The 22,623-nt window shown below is 38.9% G+C and overlaps 1 protein-coding gene across 9 annotated transcripts in view; it reads right to left on the reverse strand.

Moving 5' to 3' along the window:
• Window positions 1-22,623, reverse strand: part of NAALADL2 (N-acetylated alpha-linked acidic dipeptidase like 2) — a 423,086-nt gene that overhangs the window by 267,943 nt on the left and 132,520 nt on the right. The window contains exons 1-2 of one of the 9 annotated variants that reach the window (XM_032119482.1): window positions 12,152-12,243; window positions 11,020-11,335 (exon numbers count right to left, since the gene is read on the reverse strand). The exons of 5 other annotated variants lie outside the window; for them this stretch is intronic. Coding sequence is in view for 2 of the 4 variants with exons in the window: in XM_032119475.1 (XP_031975366.1) it covers window positions 12,152-12,212 (61 nt within the window). In the remaining 2 variants the exon portion in view is untranslated. Of the gene's footprint in view, window positions 1-11,019; window positions 11,600-12,151; window positions 12,369-22,623 lie in introns of those variants that run through there. 3 more of the 9 variants (XM_032119475.1, XM_032119483.1, XM_032119484.1) reach the window with 3 other exon arrangements.

The raw sequence follows: 22,623 nt of genomic DNA on the forward strand, positions 1-22,623 counted from the left end.
CCTGGTGCTGACAGAAGAGAGAGTACAAAGATTTAACTGTGATATTTGGTCTTTCTGGTGGTAAATCCAGCTTGGTGGGTTTATCAGAAACCACATGTCTCCTTGGACTTCTAGGAAAGGTCACTAATTAGTGGCCAAACTCTGTTAGGGTGCCTCTAAACAGTTTGGGAAGGACACTGTCAGAACCTGCGAGCCAACAGTTCCCATTTTGGTGTTGCACAGTGAAGGAGGCAATAACAGAATTTGAGTTCAGAGACTGAACTAATTAATTTGTTGTTATTTTTAGAAGCCAGGAACAGAATTAGAAATGAATTCCTTATTAAATGAGAGTGCCCTTCCTATCTAGTAAGTCTTTGATTCAATGGGCAAGAACCTCTCAAAATAAACCCCCCAGCAAAACTCCAAAGCACTTCCTTTAACAGAACAGCAAATATTGAGGTAGTTGTACAACACACAGGAGCACCAGCAGAGGAGACATACTCTCCAAATGATTCCTTTAGCCATGGTTTATGGAGATCAGTGGGAAAGGGACAAGGAGGAAAAAGCAACCTGAGTTCATGTCCAAACTATATGTATGCCCTGACCTGAATCCTGGCTGGAAAGCAATACAACTGTGCAGAAACTGAGCTCCATTTTTTGGCATTTCTTTCAGGAAACGGCTCCAAGGCCATGGCTGCTTTCCTGCTCAAGTCTATAGAGCAGCTGAGATAGCCTTTCTGTCTTCTTAAAAAATTCTCTTCTAAGCAGGCTTTTGACTGCTGGGATCTCACTTCCTTGGCTTTGGGAAGCTAAATCTAGACAGTTTTGTTGATAAGGAATGGCAGAAAGCAAGCAACATGACAGGAGGAGGAGGAGGACATTTCCTAAATGAGAGGTATGCTTGCATCAGGTACAAAGGACAAGAATGTATATTGATGACTTTTAAACTAGAATTATACTGACGTTATTTCACTCTTTTCATAACTGGAAATGAGGAGTAAGATTAATTTTGCAGCAGCAGATTTTCCCCATGACTTCAACAGAATTAGATTAATGTTTCAGTTGTGCTTAATCTAAATTTTTGTCTTCTAAGCTGTAGGCAAATGGTTTCTAATCACTATTTCTGTACCATCTGATGTTAAAGGTTCATCAATTTTGTTTCCCACCAATATGATTAAACTCTTATTCAGGCAAGAAAACATTGTTAGTAAGGAAATCAATTTCTTTTAAAACTCTCTCATGTACTTCCATTTAGTAGATTCTTCAACCAAAACAGGAGAAAATCACTGGTCTTGGAGTTATTTTCTAGCTTTATGCTGAGCTGTGAGATTGTGATGTTTCTCCTCTCTAATTCTGCCTGTCCCAGACTAGCAACATATAGGACAATAAATTTGAATTTCCTCCTACACAACTCTTAAAAAATAAAGAGCTGTTAGAACCATAAACTGACAAATAGTGCAATTTTAGCTTATTTAATGAAGGACAGAATGAAGTTCTACATTAGAAAATGTAACTCCAATTAATACCCAGAATAAAACACCCTGTGCTATTATCAAAAAGTCATAAAACATCTGGGGTTAACAATAATCTGGCTGGAGAGTACAGTAAGTAACAGAAATAAAATGCCGTATTGCCGTTCATCATTTTCCACCTTTATGACGCTACTGCGCTCACGCATTAATTACAGATATTAGATAAGCAAATTTTATCCTGATGCCCTGGAAGGCTGGCACTCCAACAGCTGGAAGAGCAAAAAAAAACCATTAAATGGGTGAGATCCTTTCCCTGCCAGGTCTGCCAGCAGCATGATTTCACAACATCACACTGCCAGGCCTTTACCGTCAGCTGTACTTGTGGAATATTTCCCCCCAGAAGCACTTTATGCATTCCAACTCAATCGAATACGTGAAGGAGTTTTTTGGGTGAGGGAAGGGGAATTCAGGGGCTTCTGACACTGCTCTCAGACAAACCAGTAAATAACCTGCCAGCAGCACAGCAAGGGAGAACTCTGCCATTTGGAGTTAATTTGTTTGGTGTAAAGGTACAATAAACATCCTGGAGGACGAAATCAGTCTGTTATATTAATATTTACTTAATTTAGGGTAAATGCACATTTTAATGTGAGACTCAAACACCACAACAGGTACTGAGGCAGTACTATTGCACAAGCTCTGGTAGAGAAAGATCTTTTTGAAAAAAAAAAAAAACCAAACCAGTACAGGATTTCAACCCCAGCCATCGGCCCTGATGCAATGCCACAGCTTTTCAGACCCTGAGAGATTTTGTGGCCTTTCCCCAAAAAGCCACATTCAGTTTGGAAAGCAGGGAGAAGGGACGTGCTCTCCCCTCTGCCTCCTTAACAGTCAGCCCTTGGTCACAGCTGGAATCTGATTTTAGGGAGCGTGCACCAGCAAGACAAGTTCTGAGTGGGAAGGAGAGTGGAGCACATCTCTCCAGCCAGTTCATTCACAAGTGTCCCTTCTGCACCCCTGAAAGGACAAGGACAAGGACTCTGTGTCACCCTGTGCTGCCCTGGGTGAGGACAGTCACCTCTGAGCCTCGCACAAACACTTGCAAGGAAAATGGTATTTATTCACAAAATGACAATCCACCCTGGCCTGCTTAGCAACAGTCTTCCTCCTCTGTGAACCATTAATAATATATTTTTAGCTACTTTCAACACCACCACACCTATACGATAACATATTTAATTCCTTAAGAAAAATAAACTCAGCCTCCAGCAAGGATAAGTTTGTAGCTCACCAGCAGACACAGGGTTTTGACAGCTGACTGGTCATAAACAACCAAAGGTTTGAACAAAAGATAAAATACTTGTGTGGGCCACCATTTCTGCCAAGAATTTCAATGAAAAGTGAGGAACAGCAAAGAGAGAGGATAAAATACTGTAGCCTTGAAGCAAAAGAAGTCTGCAGACAACAGTGGCCTGAAAGCAAGGAGGAACTATCAGGATATGTCACTAGGCATAATTAACAGCTAGGCAAGAAACAGCCAGATTTCAGAGGAAATCCTTCTTCTGTAGAGGTTTAAAGGTGACAATAAAGCTTAAACTGTCACAAGCATTTGATTAGTATGTTACAGATGGAATTTAAAACTGGCAGGTTAATAATGAAGAACTCCCCAGGGTACCCAACTCTCATTAATGCTTCTCCTCCTCTACCTGGACCAGTCAACCTAAATTCATAGTTTCCCACCACCTGACAAAATACATCTGCTGATAAACAAACAGCTTTTCCCAGAAACAAATTAAATATTTATGCCATTCTATTACGATGTAAGCACTTCCACATTACTTTCTAGCTGTAGATCAGAACCTTCATTGCAAAACTTAATCGTGCACTGTTCCCTGAAAAGTGCTTAAAAAGTGTGTTTTAGGAAGTGTTCACAGAAGGTAAGAAACCATACTCAAAGTCACATAAAACTTATCATCATTGTTCCAGCCATTTTAATACTGAAAAACAACTGTGCAGAAGTGGAACAGCCTTTGCTAACACTGCATTTGCCCCTTCAAGTTCCTAATTAACTGATAATACTCCGGGTGCCTGTAATGCACAATTCAAATACCTTGCTTACCAAAGTGTTTAGCATTCTGCAAAGAAGTCTTTATACCAATTAAATCCCTTGTTATTATTAAAATGCTTCCATACTGTTGTAATAACACAGGATAACACAGTCAATGCTACTCTAATCGTGCGGCTATTCTTTGAATAATTGTGGGATTTATGAGTAATCATTGCTAAGGATACGCTACTATTCAGTACAGAGTACACAAAACCCAATAATACCTTTCAAATAAATTTGATTTATGTTGCAGTATCTTTTAAGTGTGGCATGTACACTAAAAACTCTTCCCGAGCCACCGAGAAGCAGTATTTTATAGTGCAGTAATTTACTCTAGCAATTCCACAGTCATTTACAAGCACAGTAATTTTAAAGTGTAAGCAGACAACAAAAATCTATTTTTCTTCTCAAGATCTGAACATATTGCTAAATACCAGGTTCTATCCAAGAGAAGATTATGACTATTTTTCATTTTCTCTAGAAAAGGCAAATTAAGAGAGATTATTTGCTCACAGGAAACTTTCACGGCATACTCAGGAATGAGTCCAGATTCCCTGTCAAATAAACCACGAAGTCAAGAACCTGCATTATCTCCACAGAAATATTTAACAGCAGTGGCTTATAGTTTAGTCCAGCTCTAATCTTTTCTGCTGAAACCATGTACAGTAGGAGAAATACTTCATTCATCTTCAAAGTAACTATATCCATTACTTATGCAGTAACACATAAACCCTTCTTATTACTTTAGGAATTTATCTTACCTGAACAAAAATCTAGGGAGCTGCAGAGCAAGGAGCTCCTACTATCAGAAAGATTAACACTAACATTTAGAAACTGGCAGGAACTCTAATGAACTCAGTAAGATTTTCAACAAGTAACTCAACATGATAATATACTAAGTTCAACTAAAGAACAAAATTAAAACCCAGCAACTACTAAAAAACTTCAATGTAGAATAGGAACAGAAACATTTTAGAGAATTATTTCATTATTAACTTACATATATGGAGACATTTTAAATTATTTTCACACACAGGACTAGTCAAACCCGCAGAAATCAGTGTAGCAAGGGAGAAATACAGAAAGATTAGATCATTTCTTCCAGACTGAGTTAGCCTCAAAATTCCTTCACCTGTAGCTAATAGAACGCCCCACCTACACAAATCCTTCCAGCATGTTACTTTTCACTCCTGGGAACAGCTGAGACAAGTGTCAAGGAGATCTCCACGTGTTCAGCCTCCTCCCCAGGGAGCACACAAGGAGTACTGGCAAGGCTTCCAACGTGGGACACGAGCTGTGCTTCACCAGGGCAGGCAGAATTGTCATTATGGGATATGCAAGGGACAAACCAAGGACCACGTACTGGAATCAGTACCTTGAAGAGACACACACACACACCCCCCTTTCAGACATCTCTGGAGCATTAACTCAGTTACACCAGCAAGAGCTACACTTGCATTCCCATCATCTTGGGAAGTTCCAGGTTCCCTGCATTACTTTAAGAATACCACATCCATAACTGCTTGGAAAAGAATATATTTTTAAATTGCATATCTGTGATGTTCATTTATGATAGAAAAGGAAAGCATGAGGATTCTGCTCAGCACCAAAATATATAATCTGGCCAAAAAAAAAAAATAAAATGGACACAGACAACTATATTAGAAAAAGATTATTTGTAAAAATTATTCTCCAAGATATCAATATTTATACATTACATATAAAATATAATAAATACAAACAGAGAAAGGAAGTGAAAAATCACAACAAGCTGCTACAGATAAACAAATCTGTTTATTTTTTCCTTCAGAAGACATTGGTTACTCGAGCAAAACACTCTATTAGCAAATCAGGCCAAAAAGAGAAGCCCAAATATTCCAGAGATTAATAATAGCTAAACTGTTGCTTCTGGTCTCCTGCACAGCGAATGCTTTTCTAAAGCAACAACAATATTACTATGCCAACCATCACTACACAGCATTGGACTTTACCTCATCCTTTTTTAAAAAGCAAATTACCCACACACTAAAATAGAGATATTTACTGATTTTATTAAGTCTCAATGAGATGGACAAAGCTCACCCAAGAGGCATTAGAATCACCAAGTGAAGCCAGGCAATTCCACATTAACAACAGCATTCGGCAGCATCATAAAGGAATTTATTACAGGAAAAAAAAAGGAATCTTGGCACACAGATACAGCTCTAGACAATTAAAATAGTGAGATAAGAACAGATGTGAAAAGCTCTTCAGAAAGATAGCTGTTCTCAACAAGCCTTTAATGGAAAATCAAATTCTTATTTAGTGCACCCAGAACACATCACTAAATACATTGTACATGAATTGACACTGTGCCTCAGGGGCAGCAGGTTACTGCTAAATAACAACAGGATTTCCACCCAGGGCAAGGGCCTCAAATTACACATTAAGTATCAGGTCACAGATCTGACTTCATTGAAACTGGGGCCTCAGCATGGGAAAAAAAGAAAATCCTCATTTTCCTAGAATGTTGAAAATGTTTGAATGCTGAAGATTTGTTTTCTGACTTTGATCAGAAGCTTTCCTAAAATTTTCTCACCTATATATGCGCCATGGACTCTACAAGCAGTTTGTAGTACTCCACCATTTTTCTGCAGCATTCTTACAAAATTACAGCATACTAAACACTTATTTTTTCCCAAACATGTAAAATTGGGGAAAAAATGTGTTTACATATATTATACAACCACTTTGCATACATGGGAAGAATTTGTTGTAGCAAAGCAAATATCTGCAAACATCAGATTCCAACCCATTTCTTTACATGCAGGTATCCAGGGAATCATGCAAGGTTTTCTTTCTTTTCTGTTGTTTTATTACATAGATTCTTTAATATGTGAGGCAAGCAAGCACGATTTCATTAAACTACTGAAGAGAAAGGCAGAGGCACCAAATTGGTACCGTTAGAAGGCTCAGATTAGTAATTTATGACAGCCAATCCAACCTTTTAGTGGCAAAGTAAGTACAGAAGATTGTATGTCTGAACTTTTTCCTGATGCTTCATTAATCTACTTGCTCACATATATCTAAATCATGCTGTCAGCATGTGCCACATCCCCAGGCAGATGAATATGGGAGCAGCCCTACCTTTGCATCCACAGAAAAAAATTCCACAGTGTTTGAAAGTGATCACTTGCAATGAAAAAATTCCTCATTAGCCATTTTTACGGAGCAGACACCACTTGGCATCATCGCCAGCACCTCTGCCTGTCCACACCTTTGGCTTCTCATCCTCGAGTTAAAAGATAAACAACCTTTCTCCACCTTCCAAGCTGTCACTCTGAAAGCTGCCCATGGGCAAAATCACAACTACTGTGGGAAGTCATTAAATAAATTAAGTGCATGCCTCAACCCATCATTTGAATCAACGTATATAAAACATGGGCAGCAAATAATACAATAAACTGTATTAGCACCTTCATCTTAGCTTACATTTACTTGTCTGTATTTAAATTACTTTTTTTTTGCAGCAGCAGCAGCACCTGGCAGTAATCATTAATATTATATTTAATTTGTATATGCATTACAGCATCATCCAGAAACATAAGGTGCAGGACCAATATGCCAAACAAAACATCTTGAAAATTTTCAACCTACTTTAACCACACTGATTTTTTGGATGCTGTGTAGATGTCTATTAGGAACCTATATGGAATTCATTTTAACCAACAGCTTCACACAAGAGGAACTTATTAGATGAAAGCAAAATATACAAAGAGTAACACAGAGTCTGAGAACACAGAAAATTCTCCCTTAGGTTTTGCTTTTATCGCTGTAGTTGGTAACAATTAAACCTCAGAAGCTGCATGCCTAAACAACATCATGCAATTAATTTTGATTACAGAGTTTGTTTTGTCGTGTGTAACTTGCCAATTAATAGGTAAACCCAAAACCCATACATCTCCTTGGTAACAAACCGAGCCCAGCTCGAGATCTGAAAAACTCTTCATCCCTTCCTGTCCCTTGGCCAGGGATGGCAGCTGAAGGGGCCCTGGGTGCCACCACCCAAGAGTTTCCTCTGGAGACAGGTGACTGTGCCAGTGAATGGACAGCCAGGCCTTCCCACATGGAATTATCAGACACTTCCCACAGTCAGACCCACAAACCCGCACCAAAGGATTTTGTCGTGGTTCCACTGCCCTAACTCCAGTGTGGTTTGGCACATTCCACACCCCAGCCACTCCAAGGCTTGTCCAAAGGAGAGTTCCCACTCTCTGGCTTTTCCCCATGGATGTCTGGTGTTGGCTGTTTGTGCTCGTGCAGTGAGTGATAGCTGATGAAAATCTCCCTAACTGCACGATGTGAAACTGGATGGAAGGAACCTGTTATTGATGGCACAATACATTATAATGGGATTTTATATAGATCTTATGGATTTTTTTCCCCCTTCACCTACGAGCATTATTTCAGAGAGAGGTTTAAGCAAGAGTCAACCTGACTTCTGTTTTAATCTCTCGACTATGACAATATAATTAAGCTGTGAACAGTATATCAAAGTGCCATACACAAAGATGAATTGACAGGAGTAATTTTTACTGCTCAGAAGCCTTTGGTTTCATATATCATAATATCCTGTAAAGCAAGCCCATGACATCTGCTTGACTGTAAAAGCAATAGCTCGGTACAAACCCCAATTCATCCTTCAAACAGGCATTTCTGCTCCCTGCTTATTACCACCAATACCTGCCTTGCTGCAGCTGGAACCTGCATCATTCATTATTTCATTTCTTTATTAACTACTTACCACAAACAGAGGTGAGAATGTGCTGAATTCCTGTACAGCAGTGTTCCATAGATGCTCAACAGATGTTTTGCTTTTTTTGCAGGAGCTGAAGAACAGAATTTGGCATATTGGCAGACTTGCCAGGACTAGGTTAATGGCTGGATTCAATGATCATAGAGGTCATTATTTAAATGACTCTATATCTGGCTGGGATCAAGACAGGTCTCCTCTTTTTTTTTTTTTTTTTTTTTTTTTTAAGTAAACAAAAAGGAAGAGAAGATTTGTATTCAAGCTCTCACTGCTTCTCATTTCACTTGTTGTTGAGCTGGAGAGGATCTTAGTTTTGTACCTACCAGAATGAGAACCTAATTTACAGCTAAGATCCTAAGGCACTGCTGTAATGCAATTATTATTATTATCATCACCATCACTATCAGTCCAATCAATCTGACTGTGTGCTTCTAATGAGTTCGTGTCTTAGGGCAGTTAATGTTCAGGCTATTTTTTTGTGGGTTTTTGTCGTTAAATAACCATTCTTTGCAGCAAATAAATTGAAAGCTTGATCAAAAAAAAATTAGTATTTAGAGAGCAACTATGAAAAATCTGATTATAGCAAAACATTATCAAGAAGAGCAGATTAACCCCGCTCGTTTGGGAGGGTGAATTGTATTTTCTGGGTTAAGAGATATGACTTGGCCAAGAGGCAATTTCCTTATATCTTTGCTTCTTCTGTAGAAGAATAAAATAATTTCCTTGAAATAAATAAATTATACAGGAAAGATTAAATACCCTCCCACAGAGACCATGTGTAGAAGGAATGCTTGCTATTTAAATGGCTGTTTTGGCAAAACAGAAATTTGGAAAATTTGTTTTCTGCACATTCCTGCGTGATTCATCCCAGTAAATCGCCCCACCTTCCTCTGAGAACACCAGGGACAATCCTTTCTTGGCCATCAGATGCCAGAGAACTTCCAGCTTGAAAAAGAACCCAAACTTAATTTGTTCTTGTCTGATAAAAGAGTCTGCTATGGAAGTCCCAGTTGTGAATAATCACCATTCAACCACATTAATCAGTCCTTTGTGTATGGATTTACAGGGATAGACGCATTGTCAGCTGTGTGTTTGCAAGCTTTGCTTTGAAGCCACCATTTCCAAGGCAAGAATATATAAAGAAAAGTGAAGGTGAAAACTTTTTCATTATCTTAGAAGACAGCCTATTACCTATATCACTTTCTCAGATACCCATCCATCCACACCTAATGAGTCCTATGATTTAGTCAGAACACATCCATAAAGATGATTCATGGCTGCTATGCAGCCACTTGATGTTAATAGCAAAGCTGATGTCTTAAATCACAGCTGTTTCCCTATGATAGCCAAGGGGCAAGGCAATACTTTGGAAAACACAGGAAAGAATTTATTACAGCAACTCTAAAAAAGCAACATTTACAAGAAAAATGTAAAGCAAAACATCAGGGTCCAAAGTATTACAACCAAAGCACTAAATAGCATCAGATGCCGTATAGTAATCTGCATATGTTAATATTGCCAAAAATTTACCATATCTAGGCTAAAAACTTCTGTATTTAATTTTGATTTTATCTGTAATTTACTGTTGTTCCACTAGCATAGTGACCTGTATAGCCTTAATAACATGAGGCAAGTAAAGTGTCGTTCTTTCCTGTGTTAGTAAGCATTTCGCCACAACTGAGAAGAGTAAATTTCAACAAAACTAAGTCTGATTAAGTTAAATTAAAGTCTGATTAAAGTTAAAGAGATTTGCTGATGTTTAATTATATTGATTAAGGAACCGATAACACAGTATGTTAAGAGTGCCAGTACTGAGCCAGAAAGAAACACCAAATGACTCAGTGTCTGCAGGAAAACTACTTACATCCCTCAATTTCAGCTGGTAACTAAGTTCTGCTGGATCACAGAGCAAAAAGGGTTTTACAGGGCTGAATCCTCTCTACATACACCCCACTCAGAGGCAATTTGACCCAGAAACAATTTATGTAGGCTGCAGACTCTGGAGCGTTAAAGATTATTGTAGCTTTACAGCCATGAAGGAAGGAACACATGAGCAAATTTGGCATCACACAAAAGATGACAATTAGGCACAAGATATCCATCAGCTCTTGGAAATCTCTTAGCAGATTCATAGATAAAGAGACGTTGCAGCATCGAGCTCTGTTGAGAAATGGGTGCATTTTTAACTAGAACCAATAATCCCTGACATTTCACTTGCTTTCAGCAGGGCTCCAGTAGCCTTACTCATCGCTATTAAAAACACCTAAATGAATCCAGCAGGATTTCTGAGAAAGCGGTGAATGGGCTGTGATTTTGCTAAGCACTGTCTGGTTCCTGCCTCCATTCTTCTGGCCAGTAATTTTAACAATAGAAATACTCAACTCTTAAGTTCCCATTAACAACCAAATGGTATTTTTAACAAGGAATAAAACGACTGCCAAAAACCGGGGGAAAAAAAACGGAGACAAGAACACGATGTGCATACACCCAAGCAAAGTGGAATAATTGCACAGATTAAGTAGGTCAACTACAGGTATAGATTTCTTTTAAGATGATCCAAAAAGGCATGAGAAATTGCATGTGAAGGCATGCTCCGAGAGAATTCCCTTCCCAGATGCAAACAGGCTTGTCTTACTCAAATCAAGGGAGGCAAAACTGAAACCACCTACCCTAAGGAGCTTCCACTGGATACCAGGTCCTATTTCTCAACTTGCTCACTGGAAAGGTGCTGTGGAATAACCGGAGTGACGGCCCAGCACATCGCACAACTGCTTCTTCATGATCTTTTTGTCAGGTGATTTGTAACCAGGAGCCTGGATTGGATAGGAAATTACCTCCTCTACAACTGCTGCCTGGTGTTTTGCATTGTAAGGAGCTGCTGTTCAAAATACAGGAATACAGCAACTGGTGCTTTCCTCGCAGGGAGCTCTGAAGTTTTCCGTGACTATTTAGATTTGCAATGTGATTTTCAGTACAAAGCTAAGCCTGTGTATCCAAAACAAAAAGGTGAAAGAAGGTCAAGAACTGCCCTGTTAAAAACAAGCCTTCCATTTCAGGAGGAAAGAGGGGTTACTTTCAAAAGGAAAAAAAATCTCTCAGCAAGAAAATGCTGGTGACTCTTGGCAATCTGTGGATCAGTTGGGTTAGTGGGTTTTGGTAGAGGACATAAGAAAAGACATGAACACATGCAGATTTCCTCCAGCTGCTAAAAGTACATGGAGATTTTTAATTCATAGATGTTTTCAGCTATCAGGAATCTTTTAACCCTGTGAAACAGTCATTATTTTCGCCCTAATTTTAAAGTTATTTTAAAAGAAAGAAGGTGGCATGGGAATCAACAAGGCTCAAACAGGCCATGAGAAGAACCTGTCATTTCTGGAAGTGCTGAAACACTAGATTTATAATGAGAAACTGATGCCAACCCTAAATAAGTCTGAGGTTTTACCCTTAACTACACATATGGCCCAAAAAGGAGGTGCTTCAGCACACAAGTTCAATAAAGCCCCTGGAAATCTGCATTTCCCAGGCACAGGAGCACTCACAGACACCCTGATCAATGCCAGAACCCTGGGGAGGGATCAGTACCAGTGGGATTTTTTTTTAAAGCCAGCATTAATCTGCCCTGTGAACCCCAGAGTGGGAAAACATAGACACCTGAAGACACCTGGCTCAGGAAAGGAATGAAAAATTCAGAGATGGAGAAAACCTCTTGCCTCTACGCTCCACTCCATCACACACAACTCCTCTCTGAAGCAAAGCAACAGGGTCAGAGGCAGCAGAAGGAGACTCCCTCCTCCCTACCTGAGAGAAGCAGCAAGGAGACATCGCAGTCCGCAGGATTTCTTGTTTGGAACTCCTGCATGGCAACACTCACACACAAACTGCTGCCACCACACTGGGGTAGGAGTCTCCTGACGCACGAAATCCTGCTTGTGTTGGCAATGCTGGCTCAGAGCCTCCAGGTGAAGGAAGAACACGATCGTACAGATAGGAATAGGTATTAAATAAAAAGGCACAACTTCCCATGGCTGGTACGTTCCCTACTCCCATTTCCACCCAAATACCAGAATCTATGGATATTCAGGAACTGTAAACATGCTTTAGAAATCATTACATACATTCTTCTCCAGGGTGAATGGCAGCATTCACCCTGCAGGAGGAAAAACACTGAAACAAAACAAAGCAAACTACTGAAGAACAACCTGTCATGGTAAATTAATGGAGTTTTGGGACGATCCAGGAAAGTTCCTGAAGTTTCTTCCTCCTCTTCATAATGTCATGCTTCTAATTTACTTCATTTGTATTAATAAACACTGGATTACACAACTATTAATCTAGTTGAGAACTGAACTAAAGCTCACTAAATCTGTCTCTAATTATCATGATTAATGATGCAAAATGATCAGCTTCTCAAATTAACGACCTAAAGCAACTGGTATAGGATAAAGGATTTTTTTCTTAGAAAACAGGTTCTTTAGTCTTTCTAGTTAATGAAATCTTGAGCAGTCCATTCAGTAGTACTACGTTCTAATTCACCATGACTATTTATGTAGATTTGCATTGATTTTGCTGCCATTATGTACTTATTTAAGATTAATTATTTTAAATTGCAGTAAAACTCTGTCTCATACTTTCGTTAACACAGAGAAATAGATCTAGAGCTGACTGCCTTGGCCTTATTATTTTTATCTCGGTATCCAGAGGTTGTACTACATTTCTTTTTTTTATTACTACTCTTACTATTCACCAATACTAATTTTCAAAGGACAAGTTCTCTGTTTAATACCCAAGATTTGCAAAACAGTGTCCAACACTTCAAATTAATGAACAAATTTTAAAAGATAATACTGTAGGAATTACTGTTATTACTGCATTCCTCCATTACTTATGCGATTACTACTCCAAAGTCTGTTATTTTACGGTGATTTGTAAAGAATGTTAAAGCAATCTGATAATGCAACCTAAGTTAATTATATCATTTACACAAGGGAGAGACTGTAAGGAGAGTCTTATCAAACCCAAAAGTATCAAGTATTTTCAGTTCTAAGACCCTGAGATTTGGTTTCCTACACTGGCAGTTCCACCCAACCATCAATAAAGACAGCTGAGCCAAAGCCGACTCACAAATACGATTAGAGAAAATATGCTGAAAATAAGGAAATAATGGTAATCTCATCCTTTACCATCTTCAAACTAAAAAAAGTTTCTCCCACCCCTTAAACACAAAGCATCCAGTAAGGACCACATCTACTACACAGATTTCCAAATGGGAACACAATAAGCCCCCCAAGCACCAAGACACAGTGTGAGGACTAAGAGGAAAAGAAAGCCCTTCAATAACATTCAATTGAAAGGCAGTTTCCTTTGCCATCTAAGACACACTGAAGCTTCCATGTCTTCTCTCCCAAACAAGGATTGATAGCTCTTGCTCAGTGTATTTTCACCAGCAGTCTGTTTTCTCCAACGTCTCTCATCAGTAAGGCTTTTATTTTTTTTTCCCGTGAACTAAAAACATCAATGGCCCTGCATGGAAAATTAAGCCCTGCAGAACATAATGAGAAACTTTCCCACAGCTGCAGGGAGCCCTAAGGGATTTTTCATTAAGAATTAGACTTCAAACTGGATAGATATGGTCATTGCCATGGGGATGAAATGTGTGTCTCAAGAACGGCAAAGAGAAGTGATGTTTCTACCTTGTCCTTCCTCATCACAATCCATTCCTAGGACCACTGGAATATTATTTAACAATGTGCTTCTACTGCAAATAACCAGCATAATGCCCATGTTTTTTATTTCTCCTGCTGTTATTGCACATTATAATGTGCAATACCATTGTGGCAGTTGGTCTTCTACTACAGGTATCGCATTTCCACTGGGAATTTTTGTGGGCTATGGCACATGGGAAAACTTGCAGTATTTACTCAGCAGATCCTCCTGAACCAGACATCGACTGCATCCTTCCATAGCATTGCCCAAAGGCAAATGCCATGTATTTCGTGGTCCCTGCAGGTCCCGTTTCCCTGTTTGTAGTAAATTTATATTAATTCAGAGGAGCCGTTCTCTGACACAGGATTGAGAAGAAAATATAGAAGTGCTACTTTCAAAAAAGGATTGAGGAGCTAACAGAACCTACAACACTGTTGGTGAAGAACTTGCTCCCACTTGAAGATTCCTCTTAAAAACTTCAAATTACATGCCCAGTTTAAACAAGTTTGTGTTCATTGCTTCTGTCATCATCCGAGTTAATAACATTCATTCTTTAGCACATGTGAGTAACCAAGGCAGCAAAGATTAAAAGGGAAAGCCAATAGCTAAAACAACTGGTTGGGCAGCTGCCTGGAAGAAACAGGAGTGGTTCAACCACGAAATTCTCACATATGAGTCTGGGAATGCCCTGCAGAGGACTGCTTAGGACACACTACTGACTGGTGTGTGGGAAACCAAAGTACAAGACTGTTTCAACATGAGAGGTACATTTGAATGCTCTTCAAAGCAATTGTGAAAGCCATGCAAAACCCACTCAGTTCTGCTTGGAAGGTTATTGGGAAATGGCAAATTACTCATTGCTGCGTGGTTTTCCTTCAGTTTCCTTGCTTGAAATGCCAGAGCTTGTAACTAACCTGAAAAATCTCAAAACTACTTCTGACACCTGAAAACTTCACCAAATGCACCCCAGACACTACTGCACTGTGATCACCCCCCCTCTGTGAGATGAAATGTGAAGATGAAAAGTGAACAAAAACTCCTTTAAGTGAAGGAACTGCACTATAACCATAACTAGAAGAAATAACTGCAATTCAAAGTGATGGGATATTGTTCTCTGCAGGTTCCCGAGTTGCAGTGGTGAGAGGGGGCATGGGGGTTGTTGGCTTCTAATGATGGAAAGTATCTAACATAATGCTGTAATTAAGCCTCATGTAACCAACTTAAGTATTTAAATCTCTTATTTTTGTTTTTTTTTTTGCCTGATCCATTCTACAGAGCATGGTTCTAACACCTTTCCTCTGGGGAAAGAGGTAAAAAGGAAATTGCCAGTTTTACTCAGAGGTAATTGGGCTTTACTTTCTTTCTGAAACTATGGTTTCCTTCCCTTACAGTATCAGCACAACCTGGAAGAACAATTTAATCACTTCTGTGACACTCTGACTAGTCCTTTAACTTATTTTCCTGAACTAGTAAGAAATTCACATCACACTGAAGAGTAAAACCAGCTGAATTTCATCTGCTTTCATGTCTCAACAAGAAATTTCATACAACTCTATCTATCCAAAGTAATCTTGCAAAGTCTAGAGGGTTACTGATGTATTTCTTAGCTCAGACTGAACCAGCAAGAATAGACAGACCCACTTGAAGATACCCTGAAGACCAGAAAATTGCAGTTTGCTTCTGCGCATGTATAAGATAAACATAATTTGCGAAGGTGTTCATGTGTATAGGATTTCCCAAGGCTTCATGTGACACAAGTTCATAAAACACACTTGTGCCTGATGGCACCTATTATTTTGTATCACTACCACTCATTCTCCTCTGTTCCCATGAATTTTCATTAAGGGAAGATGATTCAAACATGTAAGGAGAATCTTCATAGTAGCTGATGGGGCGAAGAGAATCTTGAGTTGCAAATGTATTTGCCCGATTAAGACTACTTTACTAATGCCACCATGAAAAGACAGTAATATCAGGTGCCACTTCTGGAATGACATTCTTGCTTGTGATGGCTGTTAAAAATTGTCCCCAGAGCTAAATTTCCCATTAGCAATTAAATTGATGGGATATGGAACAGGAGTTTAAAGAAAAAAAGCACACAAATGCTGAGAAACCTCTTTAGATCAATAGAGTTACTAATTTAGTCATACCAAAACCCCCTTCATTTTTTATTTTGCAACCTTCTGTAAGGCGTTGCCCTTGTTTAGGTGCCATGCTAAAAAATATTATCAATAGATGACAATATATCATGCAGGCATTGCTGCTGTGAGCACCAGGTTTTGATCTGACTCCTCAGCCTGTAATGCAGAGAATTCAGGGAAAATACAATTTACTGCAAAGACAATGTCATGCTGGCTTTTGGACCTCTGAGTGAATAGGAAATACACATTCCCACTGGATTCCCAACGCATTCCATACAATTCTCGCTGACTGTAAAAAGAAAACCCTGATTAAAAAAAAAAAGTCAATCTATAGGGTTGCCCATCAATACATTCCAACGATGTAATTGCACATGTCCATGTTCTCTACAGATAAATGAAAAATGGGTCCATTTTGTTCTCACATCTGGGAGCCAATTAAGCCACATTCAAGACACTAGAAACTGCTGTGACATACAAAGTCTAGGATGAACAAAACCTTGAAGACTTTGGAATCTGTTCACACTGAGAAAAGTCAGTGCAAAGTTTCTTTAAAAAAAAAAAAAATCCTGCTAAATTTACATTATACAACTGTACCATGCTGCTGAACAATGAGAGCTGACAAATGCTCAGTGCAAGCTTCAACACTTCACAAATAGGAATTTATTTTTGAAGACAAAGTCTTGTATTATTTCCTACTTTCAACATCATATTCAGAGTTTTAAAAAACACACCTCAGGCATCCTGAAGTCAGGATAAAAGGAAGCAACACCAAAACAGACAAAAGCCAAACATCTTTGAAACGGACAAGGTTTGCAATTCACCATGCAGAGAGAAAATTACAATCCTTAAGGTAGAAATTGGTTAGATCAAGGATGCAAATACTGAAGGATTGGAAGACCTAGTAAAGAGTAAGAAATATCTCCTTGGTGGTCGTAATATGCATTTTATAAATCTGCATTCATTTGAAGTCTCATTAAAACAAGAAGCTCCTGTTGTGAGAAACTAGATTAAAGAGTAATGTGGATATATTTTAAAAGAGTAACAACTAATAGTTTTACAACCACCTTATGGCATGTGATAGATTTTTACCTATTAGAAAAAGTTGGTGCACTGAGGATCACACAGACACAAAAGTTCCTTGCAGGTATCTCCCTCTTGCTATACACAGCTTTCTCAGGTTCTCTATTTATTTTACTCATTTACTCTATTTCCTCTATTTTAAGTAGCCTCCTGGCTTGAAGTTAGACTGTGTGTTCCACCTTGGAGCTGCAGGTGAAGATTATGGTCCACCTACAATGAAGCTCCATAATACAATTTCTCACCTAGTTATTGAGAAATAAACATTTTCGAAAGAGGTAAATCACTCATTTTTAAAGTAAGGCTCCTAGAGACTGCTGAGACAACAGATTGGAAGTCCTGCAGCATTGTTACTGACACACTACCAAATCAAAGGCCTTCAATTAACTGAACAGGACACTTAAATATCCCCTCTCCACCACCACAAATAGTGCATTATTGAGTTTTTTTTAGTTTTTTTTTTTTCTCAGAAAGCACTGGTTCTTAAGGAAAAAAAAAAAAAAAAAAGCAAGACATTTCTCAGAAATGCATTCTAAAAAGCTCACTATGAGGTTTCACATTCTAGGGAAGCTGCTGAAGATTCCCACGTGAGCACTATAATGCTCGAGGTGGGTGCTCTCTCCCTTCACTTCCATCATCCTGTGGGAGAAAAAGGGTGGGGACTGGTGGGGAGCGACGGAGAACCATTTCCTGAACATCTCTAATTACAGGCACCACTGTCCTCAAAGAGAGGTTTAATTGGCCTGATTCTTATTTTAGCCTTGTCAGTTTATTCATATTTAGCAATTACTGAAAGACATTATGCTGTTGGTCTTGAAATTATTTTTAGGCACCATTAGAAGCCTGGCGTAGGCAAAAATTCTTAATTTAATTTGTCACAAAGAGAGTAATGAAGTTACTAGAATAAGAAAGACTCCACACTGACAAAAACAGAGGGAAAAGTGAAAGCTCATCAAGTCACAGACACCAAAATCTCCTGCAAATCTCCCACCAGTGAGGAGGTGCTCAGGCTCAGACAGCTCAGGCTGACTGTGTCACTCCTGCAATATTTAAGGCTACCACATAACATCAGTTTGGGAAGAAATTGCAAATCTGACCTAACTGCTGCTGGGTTTGAGGTGTAGAGTGCTCCTCTTATGCTGTAATACTGGAAACTAGTTCTGGGAGAAATCATGAGGGTTTCGAAGCACCAGGTAGGGCCAGCATGGCCCAACCCCGGAAAAGATTATTGAAACACAGACACACACACAATTATCCTAAAGACAACAAATTCAATCTTGCAGAAGGAAGCTGTTCTCTCAAAGTTGTGAGTGCTACAGAAAACTACTTACACATAAGCCTTAACATCATCTGCATGAAGATGATAATCTCTCTCATAATGGCTAAAGAGAGGAGACTGAAGCAGAATATAAATTCTAGGAAACACAAAGCTCCACAAAGCATCCCAAAGTGCTGCACTTCACATCAGGAAAATGCTTACTAAGAGTGAAAGCCTTGCAAGCTGCAAAATGCTGCTGTAATGGACAGTGGCAGAACAGAATGGGATAATCTGCAAAGTTCTAACAGGCAGCCTTTTGCTTTGCATAGATTCAATGTATTAGCAGAAATGTTTGGGTTTAGTTTCCTGCCGTCAAAATTAATACCAAAATCTAGAGGCAAATGAAAAACATGTTTATGTCAATGTTAGAAAAAAGTTCTACCTTTGCATCTCCAGAGAATTTTTTAAATTTTTTTTTTTAAATAAGCCACACTACTTCAGAGATACAGAAGACCTCCTGAGTCACTTTTTTAAGAAGTCAAACTTTATACTACATAACTAAGACTGTTACAAATTGCTTAAAAAATGTTGCATATCAAAACTGTCAATTAAATAAAAAAAGCTTTCATCATAAGAATTAAAAATTTGAGTTGGAGGTTATTTTAACTGAAGAATTAAAATGAAAATATAAGCACCTCAATAAAAACAAACCCAAGAACTTGTCAGTTCTTTGTTATTCAGCACTCAGGCTTATGTTATTTTTGAGATAAAGTTGCACTGCAGATTCATAAAAACAGCCCATTTATCTTTTGTCCATATATTTTTGACATTTGGTGGCAAGGCAGGTTACTATCTAAGTCTGGATTCCTGTTGCATTTCACCAGTAAGTCCCTCCTCCCAAATGGTGGAAAAATTATCTCTAAAATCTGAATTTGCTATGACTAAGTGAAAGTTGGACCCTTTTCTTGGTGATGAGTGAATGAAAGGCACAAATGCAGTCAGCTGGATTCAGGTCTGCACACAGTTATTCTATGGCTGATCTTATCTCTACTTAATCCTTTTAGAATGAGATTTTATGATGTAAAAACACCACAAAGTTTTTGATGTGGAGTTTTACTTGCTAACACTGATAGAGTTTGGAGGTTTTTATGAACCTGTAATTTTTCTGCTGCTTTCTCGCTATATTGTTATTGTCACCCTTCCTTTTTTTGTGTTTACTTGTACTGATCAAATAATACCGTTTTAGTCCTTTCTTTAATGTCATTTCAGAAGTTGCAGAGTAAAAAAAAACCACAGCCCTGGCTTTTCTAAGCCTAGAGGTTGTCCCTTATCATGTGTGAATAATACAAAGGGCGGAGGATACAGGCAGAACAGAATCATAGAGCAGTTTGGATTGGAAAGAACTCTGAGAGGTCTAGGCCAATGCCCCTACAAGCAGCCCACAAAGTGCATTTTGGTTAAGCACACTGAGAGTTTGAACTGTGAGCAACTAAATTCTGCTTACATTCTCCAAAAAGCAGAAGAAATACTAGAGATTATTTGTTAAAAGACAAGACATCTCACAGGATTGAAAAAAAGAAAAAGAAAATCCCTTTAGAAAACACTCAAATTCAGGATACATTTTTATTCAAACCAGATGGAAAACACTTACTTGGCCTTTGTTACCTTGGCATTTTCTGAAGAACTTGACTCAAATAAAAACTTCTAAACGAATTAACAGGCGAAGTTACACGAAGCTCTGAGCGAGACAAGAAAAGCCAGAAACTGCATTATACAACGTTACAATGAATCATTAAAACAGAGCAACATTTAATATCTTTCCTTTGAAGTGCAGTGGTATGGGAAAATCCCAGCGAGGGAAAGCCTCGGGTGATTGCAGCGAGCAGGTGGTTTAGCCCGAGGAGCTGGAATCAGGAAGACCTTTGTATTTTCATTATTATTTCTTTGTAAGAGATCAGAAGACAATGTCTTGAGTTAACACGATGTAACTTCAAAGTGCAGGTATGGTTGTGCTGAGGAGGAAGAAACAGTGCACAGAACCTCAAGGACTGCCAGCAGATCCAGCAGAGGCTGGAGCCACCAGCCAGGAGGATGCTCCTACAGGAAAGCTCTCAGGAGGCATCCAAAGACAGCTAAGCCCCAAAACACAAGGTGATTAAACCAATGATCTTCTCACATGAATAATGCTACTTCTCTGTACACGCCTGGAAATGGCCCAGAAGTTTTAGAACATCCACAGTGTTTTCTAAAATATGATGATGTGTGTGACCAATATACGTTAAATATAGCTAAGAATTTGGGAACTGACTGAGAGAGATATATCCTTGAGAAATGAGTTACAGAAGACCACATGACACAGAGATTCCTTGAAACTGTCATTGAGAAACAGTTACATTCCTCCAGAAGTGTGAGTTAACTGCACAAATGACAAAAGAGCTCCCAGCTAATGAGGGAAATGATATGACTGAATTTCCAAGGAGGCTTTACAGTGGCTTACAGGAGATCTTTCATTAATATTCATCTCTGTGACTCAACTCTGACAACCATTATTTCCTCAGCTTCTAGCTAAAAAAGGAGATCCTTTCAGATGGTATCCTGCTGTATTTGGCAGCATTGTGACACTCAGGGACATGGCTGTGCTGGGTTAATGGCTGGACTTGATGGATAGAGGCCTTTTCCAGCCTAAATGATTCTATGCTCAAAAAAAAAAAAAAAGAAATCCCACGCAGGTTGTGATGTGTCATAAATTAAAACTACTGATTATATGTAATTCCATGTAATTTTCACACAGAAGGAGAAGTTCTTGACTTTCACTGAGAGGAAATTTTCAGGGATTTGATGGTTATGTTTATTGCAGACAGCTTCTCTCTGGCAGCAGAAGTCCATTCCCAGCAATAAGCACCCAGTAACACCTCTAAGGGGCACCACAAAGAGGATAAAGAATATGTTCAAATATTTCATTAAATTAACTTTTCTCTGCTTGCAGGCATTTCCTTCAGTTGTACAGCTGCTAAAATTTAGAAACTAATATCAATGCTTATGCAATTTTAATTTGACTGACATGATGAAAGACAGAAAGTATAATTTATCATACAACAGATTCACTTTCACACTGTCCTGTGGCCTTTTCCCTTTATCCAGGCACCCTTCACTTAGGGAGCATTGCAATTCAGTCAGCTGATGTAGCAATACCTGGTGAAAGACAATTGCCAGAAGTGATGCTGGTGGGATTTTGGTCAAAAATTTAAGTAGAGGTTGAGCAGCTGGTGCTTTTTTTAATGCCTGTTTTCTGGGGTGCAGTGACCCAGCACACACTTTTCATGTGTGTAACATCAAAAAACTCCAAAGGGATGAACTAAAAATGCCACACAAAACCCACACCAAAGCGAAAAGAGCTGGATTTCAATCAGCTATTTGCCATCTGGGTAAAATTCGTCCTTTATACTTTTTTTTCAAATTAAAAGGGTAGGCCACAAGGTATTGCTGGTGATGCTCACCAAAAAAGCACAGTACTTTCTCTGGGCACAGGGAGACTCTCATTTTAGTCTGACTGCTATTGATAACAACCAGAAAAATGCCCATCAACCCACCAAAAAATTGATCTCCAGCTGGACAATACTATACAGTTATAGTTCAGTAAACTGCAAGTGCTGTGGCCTTCACATGAGTAAGTCTGCAGCAGGACTGAAATGCAGTTGTGTATCAGCTCCAGTGTGAAATTCAAGAGACATTTACAGGGATAAAAAGTGATGGGGAATCTTTAGAAATAAATCCAGATTTCATCCAAAGACCAACACAGCTCAAATCCATGCAAAACAATGTCAACCATTAATTTTACAAGACAAAAAGCACAATGCAAATGACAGAAGAGAACAAAACCCCGAACCACTTCTATGGTGCGTGATGTGCAGAGAGCATTTGCAACGCTCCAGGACACCTCTGCAAGTGGATTAGGAATTACTGTTTCATGAAGTTCCCTACTACTTCCTCTATCAACCTCTTCTTTTGCTTCTTTCTGTTTTCGCTGTCCTCTCTCTAGCAGAGGCAGCCATCTATCCACACACAGCTAACACACACAGAGACACAAAAGC

The sequence above is a fragment of the Corvus moneduloides genome, chromosome 10, assembly GCF_009650955.1.
Source record: "Corvus moneduloides isolate bCorMon1 chromosome 10, bCorMon1.pri, whole genome shotgun sequence".
Taxonomy (NCBI): domain Eukaryota; kingdom Metazoa; phylum Chordata; class Aves; order Passeriformes; family Corvidae; genus Corvus; species Corvus moneduloides.